The sequence below is a fragment of the Coregonus lavaretus genome, assembly GCF_964263955.1.
Source record: "Coregonus lavaretus genome assembly, chromosome: 30".
NCBI lineage: Eukaryota > Metazoa > Chordata > Actinopteri > Salmoniformes > Salmonidae > Coregonus > Coregonus lavaretus.
The window spans coordinates 31,048,024-31,074,938 of NC_140017.1; the positions used below are offsets into that span (position 1 = coordinate 31,048,024).

The 26,915-nt window shown below is 43.4% G+C and overlaps 1 protein-coding gene across 1 annotated transcript in view; it reads right to left on the reverse strand.

Moving 5' to 3' along the window:
* nlk2 (nemo-like kinase, type 2) overlaps nt 1-26,915 on the reverse strand; it is a 104,574-nt gene that overhangs the window by 62,105 nt on the left and 15,554 nt on the right. The window contains exons 2-3 of the mRNA XM_084148470.1: nt 7,131-7,260; nt 6,865-6,920 (exon numbers count right to left, since the gene is read on the reverse strand). Coding sequence (XP_084004596.1) covers nt 6,865-6,920; nt 7,131-7,260 — 186 coding nt within the window. The remainder of the gene's footprint in view (nt 1-6,864; nt 6,921-7,130; nt 7,261-26,915) is intronic.

The following is a 26,915-nucleotide window of genomic DNA, read 5'->3' on the forward strand; positions in this document are numbered from 1 at the left end:
TATATAGAGTAATGATCACATGGAACTCCCTTCCATCTGAAATTACTCAAGCAAACAGCAAAATTTGCTTTAAAAAAACAAATAAAACAACACCTCACAACGCCTCTCCCCTATCTGACCTAGTTGTAATATCTACGTTAATGATTTTAAATGTATCTAAATTGTAAAGTATTTTTGTCTGTATTATTTTTTTCCGTTATGTGTCGAACCCCAGTAAGACTAGCTGTCACCCCCCACCCCCACACACACCAACCCAGTTGTGAAGAAGGCACGACAATGGCCTCTTCCCCCTCAGGAGGCTGAAAAGATTTGGCATGGGCCCTCAGATCCTCAAAAAGTTTTACAACTGCACCATTGAAAGCATCTTGACTGGCTGCATCACCGCTTGGTATGACAACTGCTTGGCATCCGACCGCAAGATGCTACAGAGGGTAGTCCGAACGGCCCAGTACATCACTGGAGCCGAGCTCCTTGCCATCCAGGACCTCTATACCAGGTGGTGTCAGAGGAAGGTCCTAAAAATTGTCAAAGACTCCAGCCACCAAAGTCATAGACTGTTCTCTCTGCTACCACACGGCAAGCGGTGCCGATACACCAAGTCTGGAACCTACAGGACCCTGAACAGCTTCTTCCCCCATGCCATAAGACTGCTAAATAGTAAACCAAATCGCTACACGGACTATCTGCATTGACCCCCCCCCCTTTGCAGTAACTCTTTTGACTCAATCCATACGCTGCTGCTACTGCCTATTATCTATCCTGTTGCCTAGTCACTTAACCCCTACCTATATGTACATATCTACCTCAATTACCTCATACCCCTGCACATCAACTTGGTACTGGTACCCTGTGTATATATCCAAATTATCATTAATCATTGTGTATTTATTCCTTGTTTTATTATCTTTCTATTATTTTTCTCTCTGCATTGTTGGGAAGGGCACGTAAATAAGCATTTCCCTGTTTGTCTACACCTGTTGTTTACGAAGCACGTGACAAATACATTTGATTTGAGTTTTACTTCAAATCAAATCAAATTTTATTGGCCACATGCGCCGAATACAACAGGTGCAGACATTACAGTGAAATGCTTACTTACTTTGGGAGCACTGTGCGACTGGGAAAAACATCTCCCAGATAATAATTGTTGTAATGATAAGGCTTCACTGTACTGTTATTTCCAAGTGGCCTAGAGAAAAAGATTTGCACCATTACTACAGCAAAAACGGTTTGTAGAAGGATTACTTTATCCTATCCCAGGTGTTCCTTAAAGAGGTGGGGTTTCAAATGTCTCCGGAAGGTGGTGAGTGACTCCGCTGTCCTGGCGTCGTGAGGGAGCTTGTTCCACCATTGGGGTGCCAGAGCAGCGAACAGTTTTGACTGGGCTGAGCGGGAACTGTGCTTCAGCAGAGGTAGGGGAGCCAGCAGGCCAGAGGTGGATGAACGCAATGCCCTCGTTTGGGTGTAGGGACTGATCAGAGCCTGAAGGTACGGAGGTGCCGTTCCCCTCACAGCTCCGTAGGCAAGCACCATGGTCTTGTAGCAGATGCGAGCTTCAACTGGAAGCCAGTGTAGTGTGCGGAGGAGCGGGGTGACGTGAGAGAACTTGGGAAGGTTGAACACCAGACGGGCTGCGGCATTCTGGATGAGTTGTAGGGGTTTAATGGCACAGGCAGGGAGCCCAGCCAACAGCGAGTTGCAGTAATCCAGACGGGAGATGACAAGTGCCTGGATTAGGACCTGTGCCGCTTCCTGTGTAAGGCAGGGTCGTACTCTCCGAATGTTGTAGAGCATGAACCTACAGGATCGGGTCACCGCCTTGATGTTAGCGGAGAACGACAGGGTGTTGTCCAGGGTCACGCCAAGACTCTTCGCACTCTGGGAGGAGGACACAACGGAGTTGTCAACCGTGATGGCGAGATCATGGAACGGGCAGTCCTTCCCCGGGAGGAAGAGCAGCTCCGTCTTGCCAAGGTTCAGCTTGAGGTGGTGGTCCGTCATCCATACTGATATGTCTGCCAGACATGCAGAGATGCGATTCGCCACCTGGTTATCAGAAGGGGGAAATAATAATAATGAAACAGAAGAAAAAGAAACCTCTAGCAGAGCGCTTTCCACACACCCACTCCTTTCCACACGCCCACTACCTAATATTCCACAAATTACTTTGTAATTTCAATGACAGGTATTCATATCAACATTTTAGCTTTTCTAATAAATTAATGTCTTTACAGTATAACATATTATTTTCTATGGCACAACATGTGCTTCAAAAGTATCTACAATTCATATAGGCTGTATCTAAATTAAAACAATTTTTTAACTTATTTTCTGGTGCTCCTAAACTTCATGTGGTGCTCCTAACGTTTTTAAGTTGGGAGCACCAGTGCTACCAATGAGCCCTGACCCTTACATACACATGCATCCATAATGGCTGCCTTCATCCTTTGCAGGATGCAAGCAGCAGCAGAGTAGTGTGTGTGTGTGTGTGTGTGTGTGTGTGTGTGTGTGTGTGTGTGTGTGTGTGTGTGTGTGTGTGTGTGTGTGTGTCAGTGGAGGCTCCTCAGAGGAAGTGGATGACCATGCTCCTCAGTGAATTTCATAAAAATAAAAATTGTAAAACATTTAAAAAGTTACCCTTTTTAGATAAAACTATACTAAATATATTATAATAATTGATTAAAACACACTGTTTGCAATGAAGGTCTACAGTAGCCTCAACATCACTCTGTAGGGTAGCACCATGGTTTAGCTGGAGGACAGCTAGCTTCCGTCATCCTCTGGGTACATTGACTTCAATACAAAACCTAGGAGGGTCATGGTTCTCACCCCCTTCCATGGACTTACACAGTAATTATGACAACTTCCGGAGGACGTCCTCCAACCTATCAGAGCTCTTGCAGAATGAACTGACATGTTGTCCACCCAATCAAAGGATCAGAGAATGAATCTAGTACTGAAAGCATAAGTTACAGCTAGCTAGCACTGTAGTGCATAACATGTGGTGAGTAGTTGACTCAAAGAGAGAGAAAGACAATAGTTGAACAGTTTTGAACAAATACATTTCTTCCAAAATGAAGGAGAAGTAAGAGAGAGAGAGATTTCGTAAAAAATCACTTTCAGTTTCACTTACTTAGCTAGCAAATGCAGCTAGCTAGTTTAGCCTACTCAAACACTCTGCTCAAAAAGAGGGATGCTATGTTAGCTAGCTAGCTATGACTTCCAAGTCAAGGTAAGCGTTTGGTTTTACTAATTTATTGGCACAAGGGCCCGCAGGTGTTAGTTCTAAAATGCTTACTGACTGTACACTGTAACGTTACTGCATGATTGTAGCGGGTTTACTAATGCGTTAGTTCTATTAGCTATGTTGACTTATGCCGTTACTTTAGCAAATATGGTGATAACGATGTAGGCTGTGTGTAGCAGTTATGATATGGTTTGGCTTGGAAAGGTTTTTTCACCTGGTCACATGATGTGTTGTGCATTGAAGTTCACAAGCAAAGGGAAAATGTGAGAGGAGGAGAGCGCATAGATGGGTTTGTTTCCCACGGGGGGGCCAGTATGAAAATGTATGCACTCACTAACTGTAAGTCACTCTGGGTAAGAGCGTCTGCTAAAGGACTGAAATGTAAAATGTAAATGCGAGAAGGAACACAACGTGGCTGCTATGAAAGTGAACTTTGACACCACACTCCAAAAAGCAAGATCTGCAAGCTCTGGTTTTGTCTATTCTTGATTATTGTCCAGTCATTTGGTCCAGTGCGGCAAAGAAATACCTAGTTAAGCTGCAGCTGGCCCAAAACAGAGCGGCACGTCTTGCTCTTCATTGTAATCAGAGGGCTGATATAAATACTATGCATGCCAGTCTCTCTTGGCTAAGAGTTGAGGAGATACTGACTGCATCACTTCTTCTTTTTATAAGAAACATTAATGTGTTGAAAATCCCAAATTGTTTGCATATTGAACTTACACACAGCTCTGACACACACACTTACCCCACCAGACATGCCACCAGGGGTCTTTTCACAGTCCCCAAATCCAGAACAAATTCAAGAAAGCGTACAGTATTATATGGAGCCATTATTGCATGGAACTCCGTTCCATCTCATATTGCTCAAATAAAAAGCAAACCTGGTTTCAAAAACCAGATAAAGCAATACCTCACGGCACAATGCCTCTCCCCTATTTGACCTAGATAGTTAATACGTGTACGTATTGATATGTAGGCTATGTGTGCCTTTAAAAATAATGTATGTAGTTCTGTCCTTGAGCTGTTCTTGTCTATTAATGTTCTGTATTATTTCAGGTTTTGTGTGGACCACAGGAAGAGTAGCTGCTGCCTTTGCAACAGCTAATGGGGATCCTAATAAAATACCAAATACCAAACTGTTTACGTGTGATCAGGGGTGTATTCGTTCCGCCGATTCTGTTGAAAAACGTTTCTTAAACGGAAGCAAACGGAACGAAACAGGGATAAACATACCTGAATTTGTCCAATAGAAACTCTCGTTTGCAACTATTGGACTAATGATTACACCCTAGATCAGCTAGATGCAAGCAAGAGTGTGCAAGGCGGTATTGAATGTGTCACTGTCTGTCCATGTGTTACTGTCTGTCACCTCAATTTTTTCTCTCGATATGTGTGCACCTACGTTGTAAACCATTCATAGGCTAGGTTCTAGCAACCTCATGATGGGTATAGAGAAAATGTGAGTATCATGTAGTAGCCTAAACCTATCGCTGTTACATTGAACTGGGTGAATGGAATATGAATGACAGTCATCCAATATGCTGTATTAAAAATTAAATAAAATTGTCCTCCCTCATCTTAAACGGCACCGACCGCCACTGGTGTGTGTGTGTGTGTGTGTACACGTGTGTGTGCCCCCCAGGATATACACAGAACAGGATAGTTACATCACAGAGACCTGAGTCCTACCCCTCCAAGCGCCAACCCTTATGCCTGAAGGACCCATAACTGCCAACAACACTCTCTGATTTATTCCTAGCTTTAGTGTTACGCTACTAAACAAAAACGTGAATGTCGTTTCTCACTTAAATAAAAAAGAAAAATACAGAAATATACTAATTGATTGGATTCATAAACATGTACATAAGCAAAGGGAAAGTGGAGAAAAAGGGGCACAGAGAGAGAGAGAGAGAATGAGAGAGAGAAAGAGAGAGAGAAAGAGAGAGCGAGACAGAGAGACAGAAAGAGAGAGAGAAAGAGAGAGAAAGACAGAGAGAAAGACAGGGAGCGAGAGAGAGGAAGAGAGACACAGAGAGCGAGAGCGAGAGAGAAAGAGAGAGCCTTCAAATACACCGCTGCCTGAGTACAATATGCCACCACTCCCCCTAACACTCTCAAAGGCACAACTTGTCATGCAGGCGAGAGCACAGCATATATTCTAGTTGTTGTTTATTCTAGTATCAAAAAGCACACAGAGAAATGCTGCTATACAGTACACTCATTAGGGGCTTCCATTGTGTGCTTAAAAGCGAGTCCAAAAGCAGCAGAATGTCACACAATTAAGAGCAAAGAATAATCACTCTGCCGAATGAGCAACGGCAAAAAATACAGAGGTAAATACATCTCTCAGCTAAGTGGGTTCTGGGTTTTGGGGGTTTTGTTTCTTTTCTTTCTTTAATAAGAGATCAGTTTCTCTCATAATTCACTAGAAAGACTACCAAGACAGAACCAAAGAAAGCCCACTTGGTTAAGAGAGATCTAAAATAGAAATATAGTGAAGGGCTTATATGAGCAAATTGAGTGACCGGGAGCCAGTTCAATACAGGGGAGCAGCGTGTAATTTGTATGATTAAATTATATGCTAGATTACAGAGAAAGCTCGGAAAGCCTCAAGCCTCATTCCTCCAATTCCAGCCCATCAAGAAAATATTAGAAATACGAAAGGAAACTAAATGGGACGTGTCAGCATTTTACACTCCCTCCCTCCTCATCCTCCTCCACCCAAAATAAACCATTAGGCAGTTATGTGCTGGGGCGCCAAGGAAAAGATAACTAAAAAGGTGTCGGTGAGAGGCTTGTGCCTTTCCCTTCACCTTGAACATGCAGAATGGGAGCAGGCTCAACTCCTTTTTCCAAACGTAGTTGAGACTTTTTCCAGTCAGTTAGTCAGTCAGTCACTAGATCCCAACTAATAGTGCTGTCGACTGATGAGCACCAATATGGGGGATAGCGGTGGGTGAACAAACAGCCAAAAGACCCCCCTCTCCCCCAAACCACCTATAAGACGTAAGACTGAGAAAGAGGTAGACGCCACCTGCCAGTAGATCACCCCCCCATCTTTCTCCCACTGAATCAGCAAGCACCGCTCCTTTCCTCCGGTCTCCGCCCACGCCCCAATCGTCACTCCTGGAGCCAAAATAATGTCAATTAGACAGGTCAGTAAAAATCTCACCATTTTAACAACCCCAGCAGACATAGACTTCACTGGGCATAAGCGAGAGAGAGAATTTCTAAATCTGATAGGGGCCTTCCAGCAGGTAGCATAAGACTTGAATCGGAGTCTACAATCTCCAGCAGGATCAGACTGGATCTGGACTGACTCCATACGGGCTGAGCCCATTTAGCAGCAATGACACAACACAAGACATCCCATCTAAACAATGCAACACAACCAGGTCAGATTTAATCTACAGGAGACAAGGCTGTCCACTTTAATCTGTGGAAGGAACCAGCAGTCGGTGAGATTCACTGATAGCTAACATAGCTGCTTAAACAAAATTGCATGGAATATGTGCAAGAGGTGGTTTTAAACTCCTACGATTGTGAGACTGGAAGGAAGGGGTTTGATGAATACAGGCCACATAGACTGGCCACAGTGTCATCGTTAAGGATACATTTCCTCAAAGTAGTCGATGTGTGGAGGCTGTAGGATGTCGAGAGCCGAGAGCACCTGTGGAGAGGAGAGGAGAGGTCAGGCACGTCCGCAGGGAGGGGAGGGAGAGAGGGAACAGTGAGAGGGAGGGATCAAAGAGAGAAAGAGAATAGAGAGTAGGAAAGGACAGAGAGCAAGAGGTGAGGGTGGGAGATGACAGGGGGAAGAGAAGGAAAGAGGGAGAAACCAAGAGAGGGGAGGGAGGAGGGAGGCTAGCCATCCACTCACGTTATCATGTTTGAAGAAGCACAGCATTTTCAGCTCACGGAAGACCCTCTTACAGGAGACGAGGTTCTGGAAGACGTTGGGCATCTTTTTGAGGGCGACTCGCTTTCCATCCCGGGGGTCCGTCACTGACCTGGAGTGGAGGATCAGAGAATGAGACGAGACCCTCACAGACAGCAAGCTCCTGTCATAGCCCTGTAGTTGATGGCCCCTTTGTCAGAGTGAGTGGCAATACAGTAAAGGATTTTTTTTTTTAAATAGCATGAAAAAACAAGCATAGTCTCTAAGAAATGATCAATACTAACAGTGCTATGAGAGAAATAAGTGCAGTTCAGGTTGAACGCTGCTTTGGTTATGCTACTAAAAAGGTACTATCATCTAAGCAGGGGTGCGATTTGGTTACGCTACTAAAGGTAATATCATTTTAGCAGGGGTGACGTAACTGCAAACCCACAAATACAAATTAATCTCACACCAGGAAGGTCACATTCAGTATTGTTCCTGTATTAAATAGCTATATTTATTTAATTTAAGACCTCCCCTGGCACCCACATCTCACTTAAAGGACACAAACACACGCACGTTGACACAAACCCACGCAAACGTGCACACACACACACACTTACGTACACTACAGCACCCCGCACAGTCACACACAAACTCACATACACCAATGTACCCATGAACCCTCTCGCTCTCTCTCTCTCACACACACACTTCCAGGCCGAGAGATGAGAAGCAGTAACCACCTTGAGGATCTCTCAGACCCTCACAGTTATTAAATCAGCAAGCCTTTTAGAGATGAAACGCTTTTCCAAAATAATATTATCCCCCACTTCAAACAGAGCAGGAAAAATAAACCCTAAAACCATAAGAGTTTAATCTAAGAAAAGGCTGGTTCCAGAATGGCCAGGAGTGAAAAATGTACCCATCGATTGTGGTTTGATTCAAACCTACAGCCAGGTACCATGCAGCAAGCCTTCTGATGTGGGCCGACAGGGTACCTGCTGATCAGGGCATCACTGGGAGAGCACGGGGAGCGTGGGGGGAAATCAAGGAGGACGGGAGGGAGGAGGGGGTCCTGATGCGATTTTTCGCTTGGATGGCCCGACTACGCACTGACTCACAGTGACACACAGTGACGTTCAGAAGAGAGCAAAGAGAACCCCAGTTGGAATTCAGGTCTGAAGCCTGCCTGGCCAACCAGATCTTGTCATAAATACAACATACAGCGGCCAACGCCGCTGAAACAGTCTGCATCTCTGGCAGAACATTGATCTGTGTGGTTGAGACCTGTGTGCTATGCCGCCTGCTATCCACTGCCCAAGTCATGCAAGAATCCAATTCAATACTGCACACGTTAGTGAGAGTAACTTGTTTTTATAATTTGAATTTTTAGGACAGTACCTATGAAATGTACCATCTTGCTTTCGAGGGGGTCTTGTGCTGCATGTTTTTGCTAATGCAAAATCCCCACCTCCGTGGAGTAACCTATACACCTCTGTGGAATAACCTATACACCTCCGTGGAGTAACCTATACACCTCCGTGGAGTAACCTATACACCTCTGTGGAATAACCTATACACCTCCGTGGAGTAACCTATACACCTCCGTGGAGTAACCTATACACCTCCGTGGAGTAACCTATACACCTCCGTGGAGTAACCTATACACCTCCGTGGAGTAACCTATACACCTCCGTGGAGTAACCTATACACCTCCGTGGAGTAACCTATACTTCAGACGACTCCTCGGTTTCCTGTTTAAAATATATTTTGAGATATAGGTTTTAACGCCAGCCTGGGCTCTCTCAAGTGTCAACTTTATGGGAAATGTACTAGCTAATGTGCCATAGTTCATCTTGTCCTATCGTTACATTACAACAACTACAGTAGGGTTGTCCCCAACAAAAGTAATCTGTTCTTTCGACCAATTGACTCGTCGAAATTTTTAAACGAGTATTTTTCCATATATAGACACGCCCTATGTGTTTAATAAAATCAACTACATGTAGGCTACAGAGCTGTCTGATGCTTTAAGCACACTGTGATTAAATAATTAAAGACACACACATTACTCAAGAGGGAGCTAGAGATCAAGATAGCCTAACCAGAAGAAGTAAAACCTGATCCTGAACCACCTCCTCCTGCTGCTGCTGGCCTTCACAGATTCTGCCATTATGCTCCCGAAGTTGCTGGTAATAGGCTACACCAGGGGTCAGCAACCTTTTCCATTTAGAGTGCCAATTTAATCTTACAATTTCTACCGATCTGCGTGCCAGTTATGATTTTCATATGCACATTTTCGTGGAACAGTTTCATTTCTTTTATAATAAATTCTTTGTATCTCAAAATCATTGTCATGTGATTATTAAGAATTCTATATAAATGAAAATTACACAAAATCTAAAAGTAACTTCTATTGCCATTGCCAACTTTGTAAAAATAGCCTACATAAAGCCAACAAATAAAAGTATTGCAGCCTGCAGGTAGAAAATATCCTGATAAAAATACATCACATTGGCTATGCATGGCCTGTCTGCAAGGAACTTGAAACATTGTATTAACTATCAACTTGGTCCAGCCCCAAGCTTGCTCTAACAAACTTGTAACATTGTATAACATATTCTGGACCCACACCAGTGAGCTCCGGATAGACACAGCTGTAGGCTATTTGAACAAGGTACAAGAAGTAATCAGGTAGGCCCATTTTATTACGTTTCCACATGATCAGAGCATGACATTTTATTCCCTTTCACGTGAGTGGTTATCGAAAGGGAGCTGGAAAGATTTTTCAAATAGGCTACATTGAGGAACTATTGTCATTCTCAATTGATAAAAACAGCCTTCGTTTACTTTTTATTTATTTATTGCTTTGAGAAGCTCCACAGCTCATTAGTGGTGGTGAGTTAAGCCAATCAGAAATACTATCAGATCCCCAAATGGGCACATTCAAAAGCCTACATTTGCACACAGGCCTACTTTTATGCGTAATCATGTGCATGTCCTTACTCAACATTGACAGGAGCGCTTCAAATTAAACACAATGAATGAATTCACAACTCATAAATGAAATGAAATAAACCAAAACTTGTTTCTCACAAGTGTAGCCTAGGTTGCGTGCTCTGCAAACAACATGTCCACTCCGACAATGAGAACTGTAAAAGACTGTAATAGTAATATATTGAATGCATTAACAGAAATTACGGTAACCAAACAAACATTGTAGATGAGAAATTATGGGAATTAACGGTAAATGTACTACTGGTGATACTGCTGTGCCATCCCCGCGGCCTCCGCAATGGATTAGGCCACTGAGACAGGCGTCAAACAAGACGGTCCATACATATATATATATTTTTTTTTTTTGCAACAGCCGGACAAAAAAATTATCGGTCGACCAACAGCCCGTCAACCAAACAATCGACCAGTCGACTAAATGAGGTCAGCCCTAAACTACAGTGTCATATTCAGAAGAAACAAACAAAGGTATGTTTGAAATGTCAATAATCATGTTATTTTTTGCCTCACACCAAATGAAATCACACGGTGGCCTGGTGAGTTTACTGACAGCAACAAGCCTTATTTTCCACCGCAAGGTTAACGCCATCATAATGCATTTTTTAGAAGGCGTATTTTAGACCCCAAAAAAAGGGGAGGCGGAAGGGAGAAGCAGAAGGTACCTCATCTGTTTATTATTAATAGACGGTGTGTTTCAGGCTGCTAGTGAAGGACCTGCAGTCACAGCAGCAACATTCTGTGGTTTCTGGGCCCTCTGTCTCCCCCATAGAGCAGCACAGACAGCAGCTGCCTGCCTGCCTCTCCCCCAGCCTGCATGCTCATCATGACCAGTGTAGCTCTCTCTCGCTTCACAAACACAGGAATGCTTTCATTATTGTTGCTGTGTGTGTGTCTTGGCCGGGAGGAAGGGAGGGACAGGTAAACACCTCTCTGAATAAGCCAGCATTAAGCCTGACCTGACCTGTCACTGTCCACAATGCAGTCCACAGCTACACATCAAACTCACACTGGATCTGGTTCCACCCCAGCACGGTCAGCTCAGAAGAACAGGCACAGGTTACTCCACAAGACACTCAAACATTGGGAGGTTTCACGCTCCTCATTAATCAAAAGAAGAAGTGTTGAGTAACTCATCAGTCAACAGTGGGACGTCAGCTTTGCCCCTTGCTTACATGCCACCTAGCAGATCTATGGTTTAATCATTATGATGAAAACCATGTTCATGCATACATCCACCCCTTCAGTGGTGCAGTAGATCTGCTGTCATTTTCCATATACTTATTACTGGCCATGGGAGGGTGATTGTTACAGAAACCCCACAGGTGGGTAAAAGGTCAATGCCCTCACGACCAGACTCCAGCAGCTAATGGAAAAATAGTGGGGGTGATGCAACATGTCCCTGTGACAACAACAAACACTATATAATACCAGCACAGAGAACAGCACAGTACGAGTTGTCCTCTACAGGCAGGAACAGTTTGTCCCAACATTTGTTATAGAGAAGAATAGCAAGTTTAGTCCCACAATAGCCTTAATGATCACAAAACAAATGCATGTCTGTGTAATGTGCTACTCAGATAAAGGCAGTATCTTAGATTACTGTAGATTACTGACGTATTTAGATTAAAATGTGCGTTCAGTGCTGAGAGTCGTCTAGCAGTGTTTCCCCTATATCCATTAAGCAGCGGCGGGCTGCCGCTGCTAAATAGTTGCCGCCAATCCAAATGAACATCTTATTTGAAAATACTTTTCGGCATGGTAAAACATTTTCAGTGTAAACTTAAATGACTGAAACCAGATTTAAAGTATTTAGAAAATATAATCTAAAAATATCATGGCATTGATTTAGTTATGTTTGAGTCACTCAGATAGCATAAGAACATGGCATAAGCTATGGCAAAATGTGTAGAGTTGCAGGAAAATAGCTTTAAAACTAAAATGTTCTCACCCCCCCTTTGCCACGAGAACACCATCCCCACTGTCAAACATGGAGGTGGAAACATTATGTTTTGTGGGTGTTTTTCTGCTAAGGGGACAGGACAACTTCACCGCATCAAAGGGACGATGGACGGGGCCATGTACCGTCAAATCTTGGGTGAGAACCTCCTTCCCTCAGCCAGGGCATTGAAAATGGGTCGTGGATGGGTATTCCAGCATGACAATGACCCAAAACACAAGGCCAAGGCAACAAAGGAGTGGCTCAAGAAGAAGCACATTAAGGTCCTGGAGTGGCCTAGCCAGTCTCCAGACCTTAATCCCATAGAAAATCTGTGGAGGGAGCTGAAGGTTCGAGTTGCCAAACGTCAGCCTCGAAACCTTAATGACTTGGAGAAGATCTGCAAAGAGGAGTGGAACAAAATCCCTCCTGAGATGTGTGCAAACCTGGTGGCCAACTACAAGAAATGTCTGACCTCTGTGATTGCCAACAAGGGTTTTACCACCAAGTACTAAGTCAATGTTTGCAGAGGGGTCAAATACTTATTTCCCTCATTAAAATGCAAATCAATTTATAACATTTTTGACATGCGTTTTTCTGGATTTTTTGTTGTTATTCTGTCTCTCACTGTTCAAATAAACCTACCATTAAAATTATAGACTGATCATGTCTTTGTCAGTGGGCAAACATACAAAATCAGCAGGGGATCAAATACTTTTTTCCCTCACTGTACCTGTTAATTGAAATGCATTCCAGGTGACTACCTCAAGAAGCTGGTTGAGAGAAGGCCAAGAGTGTGCAAAGCTGTCATCAAGGCAAAAGGTGGCTATTTGAAAAATCTCAAATATAAAATATATTTTGATTTGTTTAACACTTTTTTGGTTACTACATGATTCCATATGTGGTATTTCATAGTTTTGATGTCTTCACTATTATTCTACAATGTAAAAAATTGCAAAAATAAAGAGAAATCCTTGAATGAGTAGGTGTGTACAAACTTTTGACTGGTACTGTATATTTGTGAAAATAATATATGGGGGATTGGAAGTGATGCAGACAATTACATTGATGGATGTTACAATCTATCTGCAATAATAAAGCTGATCTACCCCTAAAAAATTTATATAAAAATACAAAAATTCTCACCCTCCCTTTGCCACTGCTGCTGAAAATGTTTATAGTGGAAACACTGTCTAGTCAAGCAAACAGAGCAGAGCAACTGCTAACTTTGCCTGGACCAGTTCAATCACTACTTATTTAAAACAACCCCTTCCCTGTAAGAAGAAGTATGTCCTAGAATATATCCTAAACGGTAGGCAACAGATAAACCAAACAGGGCTAGGGCTGGGGGAGTCTGGTAGCTGCAGGCCTGGGACTGGGAGGTGGACCACAAAAGGCAGGCTGCCCCTTTGAAAGTGAAGCCTGAGAGGACACAAGAGGCAGCACTGTGCTGGCACTGGCAGCTAGTTAGCCATTTTCCCGGCCTCTTTCATTTCCCTAATTAAGCAACAAAGCCTGGCCTCCTCACCCATCCTCCATCCCCAACACACGCTCCTCCTTCAACCCAGGGACCCAGGACTTCACAACCGTGGACACATGTCTGTTGGGCCCGGCCTGGTCCACGTACCGCCTGGGAGTCTCAGAGAGGAGGTCACAGGGGTTACCAGGTGTCGGATGGACTTGTGAGTTCGGTCGGTTTGAGTCACACTCAGAAGTAGGCTTGGGCGGTATACCGTATATACCTTATATCGGGGTATTTGGAAATAGCCACGGGATGGTTTTTCAATACCATCAATACTGATGAAACTATTTATTTGAAGTTTTTTCTATACATTTGAATATGTGTAGCTACTTTTTAAATAAATACCTGCAGTCAACTTGTGCAATACGTTAGGAGGTAAAGCAGATTGCATTCTTCATTTCACCGGTCACATCTTTCATTATGATGCTTACCGGTAGTCCCCAGTCACGTGGTGTTTGTTTACAAGCACACAACGACAAGAGACTGGAGACTTGTGAGTCACTCACAGTTGTGCAGCACGCACCAGGTGATCTAGTTACAGTATGGAGTTCACTAAATGTTTTCCAGTTAGATATCTTATAACTATTAAGTTAACTGTCAAAAAATTTCTAAATACTCTGCAATTGTGCATTTGGTTTGCTAATTTAGTAGCTAGTTATCTAGCTAAGTGGTTAGCTTCTTGCAAAATCAAGCTTCTCTTGGTAACAGCAGAGAATCCCCTCCTGGATCAAGAGCCTTGCTGGCTAATATTTGTTTTGTGCGTGCAGCAAACTGTGAGTAGCATTTTTTTGTTACTTGTATAACTTTATGAGCTGGGGTTGTCTGTCCTGCTAATAGTTTGTCAGAGATGTTCGCAATGTGCTCGTTAGCATTTAGCTGGCATTGGTTATGGGATTTGACATGTACTTGTTAGCATTGCTAACCTTCGGATTACAGAGGCTCAGTGGGGTTTGAAAATAGCCCACCTTGTGTTCAGTGCCAGTATTACTGAATATCCCGGGATGACACAAGGTCAGTATGAAGGTATGACAATCTGGATACCTCCCAAGCCTAATTAGAAGGACTAATTATTTATGTTTAAAAGCTCCAACCTCACCACAGGAATCTGGTTAAATTTGTTTTATTTATTCATTTATTTATTCATCTTTGTACAGGTAGTCAATTCTGAGACAAAGGTCTTATTTCCAGATGAGACCTGTTTTGCAGAACAAAACATATCAAAATACAATATACACATTAAACTACACATCCATTACACATTAAAATATACATTATTATACACAACAATAGTATGGGGAAGAATTAGCATATGCTTGCATAATGAATCAAAGCCCCCTCAGAAATGGCAGCTAAGAGAGGGGTGGAGTGGACAGCGTGTGACGTCCCTCTTGTTCACATGACACACTTCCACGTCTACCACTTACTAATCTGGGAACCCAGAACCAAAGCTGGCTCGCGCTGGCCAGCTAGACTGTCACAAGAGACTAACCTCCTACAATCGGAATACCCAGAAACAGTTAATGTGCTGCAAACAGCAGCATCTGCTGTAGCCGTTAGCAACCTCTCCAACAATTAGCTGACTAATGAAGAAGAGTGCTGCACAAAAGAGTGCTGCATGGATGGCACCAGAGAGAGAGGCTACACATTATGGCCAGCCATTCATTGCCTGCTATCTGAATCCCATTTTCCTCACTGGAGAAGCAGGGCTCTAACACTTTTATTCACATTTGCCCTAAAGTGCCTGTGCGAAACAGATATTTATTGAGGAACTTCAATAAATTCAAAGTTCTTAACAGCTATGAGATGGAAATGGGGTGCATGGCTTTTTCATAGTTTAGCTTGGGTTTCAATTCTCTTTCTGGATTGTAGAATGTAGTCGCTTAATTGATAGTAGTCCAACATATCCCATCGGGTTCACATCACAATAGTTAATTTTTATTTTTGAATCAGTCTCTATGGGGGAAGAACACATCAAGGCTAAATTGGCAGAAACAGTAGTAACAGACATAATAGTAAGCACTTAAGGAGGTTCAGCACAGCCTACTGTAGTGTGAATGAATGGTCCTGCTCACATACACCCATGCATGTGTTAGTGTCTGACAACCTACAGCTGTTCAAACAGGGCTTTAGAGACGATCTGGTGGCAGCTAGCATAGCACTCCCTCTGCTTGTTTCAAAGCTCTGCAGATGTGTCAACAACCTAATTATTCTTTAATTAAAAAGTGTAATTACAGTCACAGATGCACAACGGCAGAATTTTCAACATGCCCAGGGTAGAGAAGAACATGGGAGGATGAAAAGTGACATAGCTGCGAGAAGGTTTTAAGAAATTGTTTCAGGGAGAGAGACACAGACCACAGCACACCGGGTCACTTTCTCAGGTCTAATCTCGCCAGAGAATCAGATTGGGAGGATACATTTGGTGACAGCAAGAGAATAGGAAGATTATGTGAATGTCAGTGGTGAGAAAGGTCTACAACATGAGTGTCTTGATCATTTTTGTGTCATTCCCAATTGCATCATATAGTCTATTTTGTTTTTTTATCTCACCAGAAAGATTGAGACACTAAATATTGTGTGATTTGAAATAACAACAGGAAGAATAAGTCCTATGGAGGCTTTCTGTCCCAGGATTAGATAACACCAGACTGCTTATCTTAGAAGATTCAACCTAAACACCAAATAAACAACCCCAAAACCTATCCATCATAACATTTGATTTGATTTTGATTTATTAGGATCCCCATTAGCCGACGCCAATGGCGACAGCGAGTCTTACAGGGGTCCGACACATAACGAAACATACATTACAGACAGACTTAAAGACAATTTAAATACATTTAAAAGACTTTAACTTGTAGTGTGTGTGTGTGTGTGTGTGTGTGTGTGCATCTATCAGTTACACATACATGTCAGTACATACACACAACAAGTAGGTCACTTGGGGGAGAGGCGTTGTGCCGTGAGGTGTTGCTTTACTTGTTTTTTTAAATCAGGTTTGCTGTTCACTTGCGCTATATGAGATGGAAGGGAGTAGCAGGAACATACCTTCAAACCTACATGCTATTCTACTCCATTATGGACTTGTGTAAAGTAAAACCTTCACACAGACAAACCATTATATTCCCTCCAAGAGTTGAAAGGTAAAACGTCTTACTGGCAATGGCAACATACCGTATTACAGCCCTATTCCAGGAAGAGCTGTGAGCATACGTGTGTGTGCATGCATGCTTGTGGTGTGTGTGTGGGGTCAGTAGAAGAAATAGGCTGTGTCGGTCAAGCCTCAGAGAGAACTTCATTACTGTGTTCCAGGCAGTAGCCTTTGAGCTTTATCGTGGTTGTTTGAGCATGTTAGCAGCACTAGAGATGGATCAGGGGTTGTTGATGGCACACAGCACTTATATATTATATAAGGCCTCTAATCCTCTGCCTAATTCATATTGGCTCTGCCTCTATCAGCGAGGATGCATGGCTGCTCTGGCCTGGGCTAGCCTGGTAGGCATGGAGGGAAGGGAAGGCAGGGGAGATTGCATGTGGACGTGGTACAGTTGATACTGTATGTGCTGCAAATATGTGCTCAACAAAAAGCCCTCTCTCTTTCTCTCTCATTAAAGCAGTTCAGTTATCACCGTGAGAGGCATTATACAACTGACTGGTTCTTAATGAATTTTCATACATATGAATCTTCCACCGTTACTAGGGAGCAATGTTCCCTCTAAACTGCGTGTGTGTGCAGAAGAATTGCCAGCCCGCGCAGAGACGCACGAGATTGAACTTGTACACTATCTTTCTGGCTTTAAACAGATAATATATTTACCTCTACTGTGGAAATTGGGATTGAATCAACATAAGAACAGTCCCTTTCAATGCAACAAACCAAATCTCACTTCAACACTGAGTTGGTGATTTTGTTGTAGGCTGAGGAGCGCGTCGGAGTATCCGCTAGCAGCATGGTCGATCCAGCGTCTGTATTGGCGGTGATGCTGCCTCTGCAGAAGTCAGGGCATTCATACTTCTTGCGCTTCGCAGAGCAGAGCTGTTGTGAAGGAAATTGTCAAGGAAGGGAGTTTGTGTTTATACAGGACATACCGCCCCCACCTACAGTCAACCGATCATGTCAATGCGGACCTATACAGAGTTATACGGAGCCCTCCGCATTGTTACAAAATTTGGAAGGCGCACGGCATCGCTGTACAGAGCTTGATTTGGCCTCCGCAGACCTCCTCAATTGCGTCACCCGCCCCCCAAGCAGAGACTCCGAACCGAATTTCTCCGGATCAAGCATAAATTGGCTTTTATTCTATTTCATGGGCACAAGTGTTTCTTTGGTTTCGGAGAGTAGCCTATATGCGCATTTGAGATCACAAAGCAGAGCCGTGTGTAGTGTGCACATTTGATATTCTTTGCTAGTTAGTGAGTTACTAGCCAGGTTATACAGTGGGGGAAAAAAGTATTTAGTCAGCCACCAATTGTGCAAGTTCTCCCACTTAAAAAGATGAGAGGCCTGTAATTTTCATCATAGGTACACGTCAACTATGACAGACAAATTGAGAAGAAAAGAATCCAGAAAATCACATTGTAGGATTTTTAATGAATTTATTTGCAAATTATGGTGGAAATTAAGTATTTGGTCACCTACAAACAAGCAAGATTTCTGGCTCTCACAGACCTGTAACAACTTCTTTAAGAGGCTCCTCTGTCCTCCACTCGTTACCTGTATTAATGGCACCTGTTTGAACTTGTTATCAGTATAAAAGACACCTGTCCACAACCTCAAACAGTCACACTCCAAACCCCACTATGGCCAAGACCAAAGAGCTGTCAAAGGACACCAGAAACAAAATTGTAGACCTGCACCAGGCTGGGAAGACTGAATCTGCAATAGGTAAGCAGCTTGGTTTGAAGAAATCAACTGTGGGAGCAATTATTAGGAAATGGAAGACATACAAGACCACTGATAATCTCCCTCGATCTGGGGCTCCACGCAAGATCTCACCCTGTGGGGTCAAAATGATCACAAGAACGGTGAGCAAAAATCCCAGAACCACACGGGGGGACCTAGTGAATGACCTGCAGAGAGCTGGGACCAAAGTAACAAAGCCTACCATCAGTAACACACTACGCCGCCAGGGACTCAAATCCTGCAGTGCCAGGTTTGTCCCCCTGCTTAAGCCAGTACATGTCCAGGCCCGTCTGAAGATTGCTAGAGTGCATTTGGATGATCCAGAAGAGGATTGGGAGAATGTCATATCGTCAGATGAAACCAAAATAGAACTTTTTGGTAAAAACTCAACTCGTCGTGTTTGGAGGACAAAGAATGCTGAGTTGCATCCAAAGAACACCATACCTACTGGGAAGCATGGGGGTGGAAACATCATGCTTTGGGGCTGTTTTTCTGCAAAGGGACCAGGACGACTGATCCGTGTAAAGGAAAGAATGAATGGGGCCATGTATCGTGAGATTTTGAGTGAAAACCTCCTTCCATCAGCAAGGGCATTGAAGATGAAACGTGGCTGGGTCTTTCAGCATGACAATGATCCCAAACACACCGCCCGGGCAACAAAGGAGTGGCTTCGTAAGAAGCATTCCAAGGTCCTGGAGTGGCCTAGCCAGTCTCCAGATCTCAACCCCATAGAAAATCTTTGGAGGGAGTTGAAAGTCCGTGTTTCCCAGCGACAGCCCCAAAACATCACTGCTCTAGAGGAGATCTGCATGGAGGAATGGGCCAAAATACCAGCAACAGTGTGTGAAAACCTTGTGAAGACTTACAGAAGACGTTTGACCTGTGTCATTGCCAACAAAGGGTATATAACAAAGTATTGAGAAACTTTTGTTATTGACCAAATACTTATTCTCCACCATAATTTGCAAATAAATTCATTAAAAATCCTACAATGTGATTTTCTGGATTATTTTTTCTCATTTTGTCTGTCATAGTTGACGTGTACCTATGATGAAAATTACAGGCCTCTCATCTTTTTAAGTGGGAGAACTTGCACAATTGGTGGCTGACTAAATACTTTTTTCCCCCACTGTAGCTAATTTTGGTCAGCAATGCGGGAGTGATTGCTTCCTACAAGAGCACAAAACTTGTACATATCTAACTGTCTTTAAAAAGCGAGACAGGTGAACTTTTTTGGTCTTAAAGGGGCAGTGTCCTGTTTTGAGACAGGCTTGAATATGCAAATAAGCCAATAGTCAGAGGGTAGCATACATTTTTGTATGATTCTCTGTAGGTAATAATAATAATAACAATGAATACAATTTTGTAAAGTAGTTTCTTGCATCATGTAACACAATACAATGCAACTTTTAGTCACCTACTCTATTTGGCCAATTGTGTTACAGATAATTTATTATATTTATAAAGTGACTTGAGCTTTCGGACAAGTAAAACATCAGTCCTAAAATTGGTAATGTCAAGCCATGCATAATGTTACAATTTTTTAATGTAGGCCTACATTGAACACCACGTATTGGCTATTGTAGACGATATCATAGTCAACAGCTATATCCATGTGGAAATGTTATGGCATTTGCTTCATTGGTTTTGTTGATAGGTCACTGATAGGCCTACATTATGCTTAAATAGCCACAATAGCCTATTGGCCACTGTCTGAAACTGTAACTTAAAGCGGGTACAGCCTCAGTGTTCACAGTTAATAATGCACGCCGGAATTCGCACAGAATGCTCGCAAACTAAAGTTCCCGCTCACAAGAACTGAAATTTGATGTGCCACATTTTTGTTTTTTAGGAAACATTGCTAGGGGGTAACACCAACTGCTGTTTCAAAGCAGAAAATGACTGATTGGATGTGGTGTTTTCCCCAAGCTGGGACAACTATACTGACAGCTGTTCTGATGGATAGCTAGATCAACATCTACAGTGTCTCTCTGCTTGTTACTGGACTTCCCCTCACAACACCTATGACCCATATTCATGACAAATGTTTGAACACCAGACTCAAGGTATTTATTTTCCTTGGACAAGCAGCATGTTATACATGTTAGCTGGGTTTCATCTATTGACAAGTTGACGGGGTCCCTGGCTCTTTTCAACTATGGGATCCAGATTGATTGGATGAAGATTGATTTAAAGCACCATACAATATGTATGGCAGCCATCTTATGCCACATTGGGTTCCCATTTGCTGGGTGTTAAACAAGGTCAGTTCATTTCCGTTGACAAATTGATGTGTTCATGCTATCACAGTCCCAGAGAAGCCACTTGAATTTGAGAGGCTTGAAATGGACTGAGGGCATTTTGTTGTGTAATTGGATTAGATGTTCAAGTGAGAGGACTGTGAGATAAACTCAATCATGTTTTTGTTGCCGTTCTCCCACCGTTGCCTCGCTCACCTTCTAATAAATCAAATGCCTGAGACATCATCCCCTCGTTCATCGAAAACAAATAATGGAATTGTGTTAATTAGAAATGTTAAACCCCTCTAGGCACGTAATACTAAAGAACAGCGGCCACACACACACACACACACACACACACACACAGAACATCGAACACAACTACACACACTTTACTTATACATTCACACACAGTGATGCACAAATATTGAATCACAGAATAATACATGCAGATACCAGTGCACACACTTTAACACACACACACACAGCGCATCGCAGCAGCTATGTCAGGATCGATCAGCCGTAGACAGTGGAGGCCCAGGGGAAAGATGGCAGATAATGGTTTAAAGCACAACTCTTTTGTGTCCCTCTTGGCTCACACAGTCAAAAACACAGGCACACAGTGGAGCGCAAGCCTGCCTGTATGCTGCATAGTGTGTGTGTGTGTGCTGCAAAGTGTGTGTGTGTGTGTGTAAAGTGGATGATTCTCTATATCCACTTATTTTCTCCTCCAACAGAAATCAAATATTTGATTTAGTCTCTCTTCAAAGTAGAAGAGAGGAAGAAAAGACAGACTTGTGTAGTTCCCTGTAGACACAACCCGCCTCTTCCCTCTGTTCTGTTAGTGTACTGCTACACGCCCAGCACAGTACATTCATCTAGTGTACTGCTACACGCCAGCACAGTACATTCAGCTAGTGTACTGCTACACGCCAGCACAGTACATTCAGCTAGTGTACTGCTACACGCCAGCACAGTACATTCAGCTAGTGTACTGCTACACGCCCAGCACAGTACATTCAGCTAGTGTACTGCTACACGCCCAGCACAGTACATTCAGCTAGTGTACTGCTACACGCCAGCACAGTACATTCAGCTAGTGTACTGCTACACGCCCAGCACAGTACATTCAGCTAGTGTACTGCTACACGCCAGCACAGTACATTCAGCTAGTGTACTGCTACACGCCAGCACAGTACATTCAGCTAGTGTACTGCTACACGCCAGCACAGTACATTCAGCTAGTGTACTGCTACACGCCCAGCACAGTACATTCAGCTAGTGTACTGCTACACGCCCAGCACAGTACATTCAGCTAGTGTACTGCTACACGCCCAGCACAGTACATTCAGCTAGTGTACTGCTACACGCCCAGCACAGTACATTCAGCTAGTGTACTGCTACACGCCCAGCACAGTACATTCAGCTAGTGTACTGCTACACGCCCAGCACAGTACATTCAGCTAGTGTACTGCTACACGCCCAGCACAGTACATTCAGCTAGTGTACTGCTACACGCCCAGCACAGTACATTCATCTAGTGTACTGCTACACACCCAGCACAGTACATTCAGCTAGTGTACTACTACACACCCAGCACAGTACATTCAGCTAGTGTACTGCTACACACCCAGCACAGTACATTCAGCTAGTGTACTGCTACATACCCAGCACAGTACATTCAGCTAGTGTACTGCTAAACGCCCAGCACAGTACATTCAGCTAGTGTACTGCTACACACCCAGCACAGTACATTCAGCTAGTATACTGCTACACACCCAGCACAGTACATTCAGCTAGTGTACTGCTAAACGCCCAGCACAATACATTCAGCTAGTGTACTGCTCCACACCCAGCACAGTACATTCAGCTAGTGTACTGCTACACACCTAGCACAGTACATTCAGCCTGACTTCTCCTGCCTTCTTTACCTGCTCTCTGACACAGAAGAGGCTCTTGGTCCTGTAGGAATAAGAGGCTCCATTAACTGTACTGCATGGTATTGTGGTGGAGTTACATTGTTTAAAAAGCTGTATGTGCCCCCGGGGTCAGTCCTGCTCTTTAGCTAGCAAGGGCCAAGGGGGCTCAACCAGCCTCTATACGGTGAAGAGGCTGCTGCAGCAGAGGCTCAGTACAGCCAGGGGCAGAAGGGCAAGCCTGGGTCATTAGCAGAGAGCATTCCAGCCCTCTCAGCCAGCTACACACACACACACACACACGCCACCCCCCAAGGTAAACCCTTTCAAATAGGATCAGGGAGCCAACCATATGGTTGCCGCCTAACAACGGAGGATAATTGGGAGAAGGATGTGCTTGGCTGGCTAGCTAGGAAGGACATAAGCTTGACAGTAATGCTGAAGGAAACTAGGTAGCAGCCGCAAGAAAAACTACACCCACTACAAGGAAAACAAAATCAACGTTAATGGCAGAAAAGGAACAATTACATCCAGTGCCGCTGCTGCTCTGAAGGACATGATTGATTATTTTGTTAGTTGCAGAGGCCCTGAGTCAGCAAAAACCTGGGTGAGGGAGCTGGGGAGGGAACACACACACACCAATTGAAAGGTAGCCCTGCTAATTGAGAACGAGATACTGGTCCATGCAGTTCACTGTGTGATCTCTCCAGGGCAGACCTTTACTTGACGTCAGCAGGAGGTGGCGAGTGGCAGCCTGGACTGTGCCAAGAGGAAGGTGTCACACACAGATAGCACGGCCTACAGCAGCACAGACACACCCAAGGCTCCCCCTTACCACCCCACAAGCCTAGCCACCCCTTACAACCCAGGCTAGCCACACATAATTTTTTTTCCCCCACTCTACGGAAAACAAGTCACAGTAAATGCTAGCCAACTGCTGCGTCTGTGTCAAAACCTCTGGCTGTTGATGACACTACCTTTCAGATTAGTTGAAAGGAAACATCAATCTATTGGACGGTTCGTCATGGTTTATCAACAGTAGAGGAAAGGGTTCAGGATTACATTTTGGAATCCTGATTGATTGATTTTATTTTTTTGGGGGAAAGATGCACTGAGTACTATGCTGGGGATAACATGCTAAAGTGAAGTTCACTTGTTTCCAATATGGTCCCTGGTTTTGGGACCATCCTGCCATGGTCCCAAAACACATTCAACAGTTGAATAGATTCTCTAAGGACACCTGTTTCTCTGATATCCGCGGTTCTGATTGGCCTAGGCCATTAAGGCTAGGAGAAACTCCCCCTCCTTGATTTGTGGGAAGTGTGGCCTTCCACTGAAATATCCACCTGCAATTTACTGCATCACCATTAGTTTCAAGCAGGCAATTTAAGTCGGAAAATTCAACCTTAATCACATAAAGCAATACAATTAATTTACTTTGGAAATTATTGGAAACATCAGTTAATAAATGCATTTCAAAGTACCATATTATTATCAAATGTTATGCTAGTGCTTTTTGACTGTCATCGCAACATAAGCTACAGTAATTTTTGTTATGCAAATGGTATAAGTAGCAGTCACTGTTCCTGTTGTTTTAACAAAAATGTTATTACTAAAGTCCTATATAACAATATGTTAATACTACAGTGTTACTACACAGTTATAATAGCAATTTCAAGCCCAAGAGTTACCCAGTCTTCTTTCAATGTGTCAATCAAAAAGCTATTATCATAGTTCAATGAGCATACAACTCATATGCAGGAAGTATTGCCCAACTGGCATTTCAAGTATAATAGAACTTCACTAGTAGCACAATGGACATTATTAACTGCCAGTTGGTCTCAATTGACAAACACTATCTAATGTGGCCTATTGCTACAGAGAATTGAGCAGCATTGTTTGGAGCTTCATACAGATGAAATACTTATTTAAAAAAAACACAGTCAAATTAATGACTACTTGCACCATCTCCTGTATTGAGCCACTTATGGAGCCAGATAATGCTTTAGAAAATTGGGCCGTGCCGCCCAGGGAGGGACTGTAGTGGTAGAAGATGGGAACACTAATGGAGGACGACGACACATGGTTTTCCTGCTCCCTGACGGAGAGGCAATCAAATGCTGTCACGCAGGGATCTAGTGGGGTTCCACTGAGCATGCCTGCAAACATCTTTATCTTTAACTCCCCTCTCTGCTCTGAGAGGACAGGAAAAACAATGTGCAGTGTGTGTGTGTGTGTGTGTGTGTGTGTGTGTGTGTGTGTGTGTGTGTGTGTGTGTGTGTGTGTGTGTGTGTGTGTGGAAAAGAGGGTTGGACAGTTTAGGTAATTTAAGGTGCTTTCAGACAATTTTTGTGCACTTAGTGCGGTTCGCTTAATTTTTTGTGCAGTGTGAACACTCCAAAGGAACTCTCAGACTCCTCAAAACAACCCCTGAAGCGAACCGAACTGAGACCTTCCCGAGAGGTGGTCCGAGTTCGGTTCGCTTGAAGTCCGCGGTCCGATTCCCTTTTTTAGAGCAATGTGAACACAAAGCTCTCCAGGATCGCTTGCCGTTATTCCAGCACCACACACTAGGCTACTGTAACACGTTTTCCCTTGCCATAACCCTTAGCATTGGTGCCACAAACGAGAGAAGATGCAGGTTGGCATAAAATAACGTGCTGTTTTTGGACATTGAGTAGGGATTGTCAAGGACGCACAGAAATTCCAAAAAAGGTTTGTCCTGACACAATGTTTTGATTATTTGTTTGCGACATGTGGTCTATAGACTTCGAAAGAGCTTCATCAGCTATTTATTTGATTGTGGGGTTTGAATAATGTGAGAAAGCGACAACATATTTGGTGAGAATCACATCATAGGGATACAAAATCAATGCAAGCTCTTAAAGGGGCAATAGCCTACATTGAGTGTACTTTTCAATTATAGCATTATTCAATCTGCAGTTTTTCTTCTGCTATTTATCCTGTTACAAGTAATATTTACATGTAAATATTATTGTCTTATCTTTTTAACTAAATGCAATCTATTAGCTTTCTAAACGGTATGGCTTGTCCTGAAGTATGTAATTACCCAGAGTACATTGAATTAATGTTGGAAAAATATATTGGCTCCTTACTAAACATAGTAATGTGAATAGAAAGAGGACACGGACAACAAAATGTTTAAAGTGAACTGGCAAGAGAGCTGAGTCCTCAAAGGCAAGGGCAGTGTGAATACAAAGAGAACTGAGTTATTTATCTTTTTTTCACCCCAGAGTTCACTTTAAAGAGGACTGAGATTGGTTATTTTAAAGAGGACTATATGTGAAAACACCCTTAGATGTTGGGCTCCCCTCTCCCTCCCCTTTTCTCTCTTCCTGTTCCTCAGAGCCTTCTAAGTGATGGCCTTATCTGCCATCTGCCCAGCTTCCACATTTCCTCAGGATGCTGTAATCAGCCAAGGCTCTCTCTCTCTCTCTAAGTTATCCCATGTCAGCTTGCCTTGCAGTGGGCCAATATCCAGGGATATAAGTACTACCTCAGCTCTAGCGCATGGATCACAGAGCGCACTGGGCTGGGCTGGCTCGTTAGTCGTGGGCATTCCTGACCCTCCTCCATGGCAATTCCACGACTGTCAACCAAACACTGAGTCACGCCAGCTGATCACCCGAGGTGGCGGACCACAGGTGGTACATCTTGCTGTATGTGAAGACAGGTTTGTGTGTGGAAGAGTCTGGAGTGACTACAAGAGGTCCATATTGGGCAAGAAGGACCCTCTGTCTGTAACAAACCAGTAAGAACAGTGGATTTGTAGCCTACATCTTGCCCCAGTGTTGAGGAAAACCTAGCAGTTAGTGGCATATGATATTTCCTTTCACCTAGGGACCATCTCAGGTCAGCTAAATAGAAAGCCACAACCTCCCCAACGGTTAAAAAAAGAGATGGAAAAATGTGTTGATTTGCAGGTAAATATGAATCCCTAGATCCCTATTCTCAGGAGGCCGATGGGAAATGCTCTCTTTTGGAAACGTGCTCACAATCAAATGCAGCGACTACTAGTGAAGCTAAAAATAAACATGAGGAATGTGGTAAGTGCCAGGCCTTTAAATCAAGATGTCGTCTTTGGCAGTGCATTTTTAATTAACAGCTGAATTTTCCCAGGATGAGAAGGACACTGTCAAGCATTTGTCATCCCTGCTTTAGCAAAGCTAAAGAGAATCTCTCTGATTAGTTTTTTTTTTAACATTTGAGTTCTGCCTCATCCTCAACAA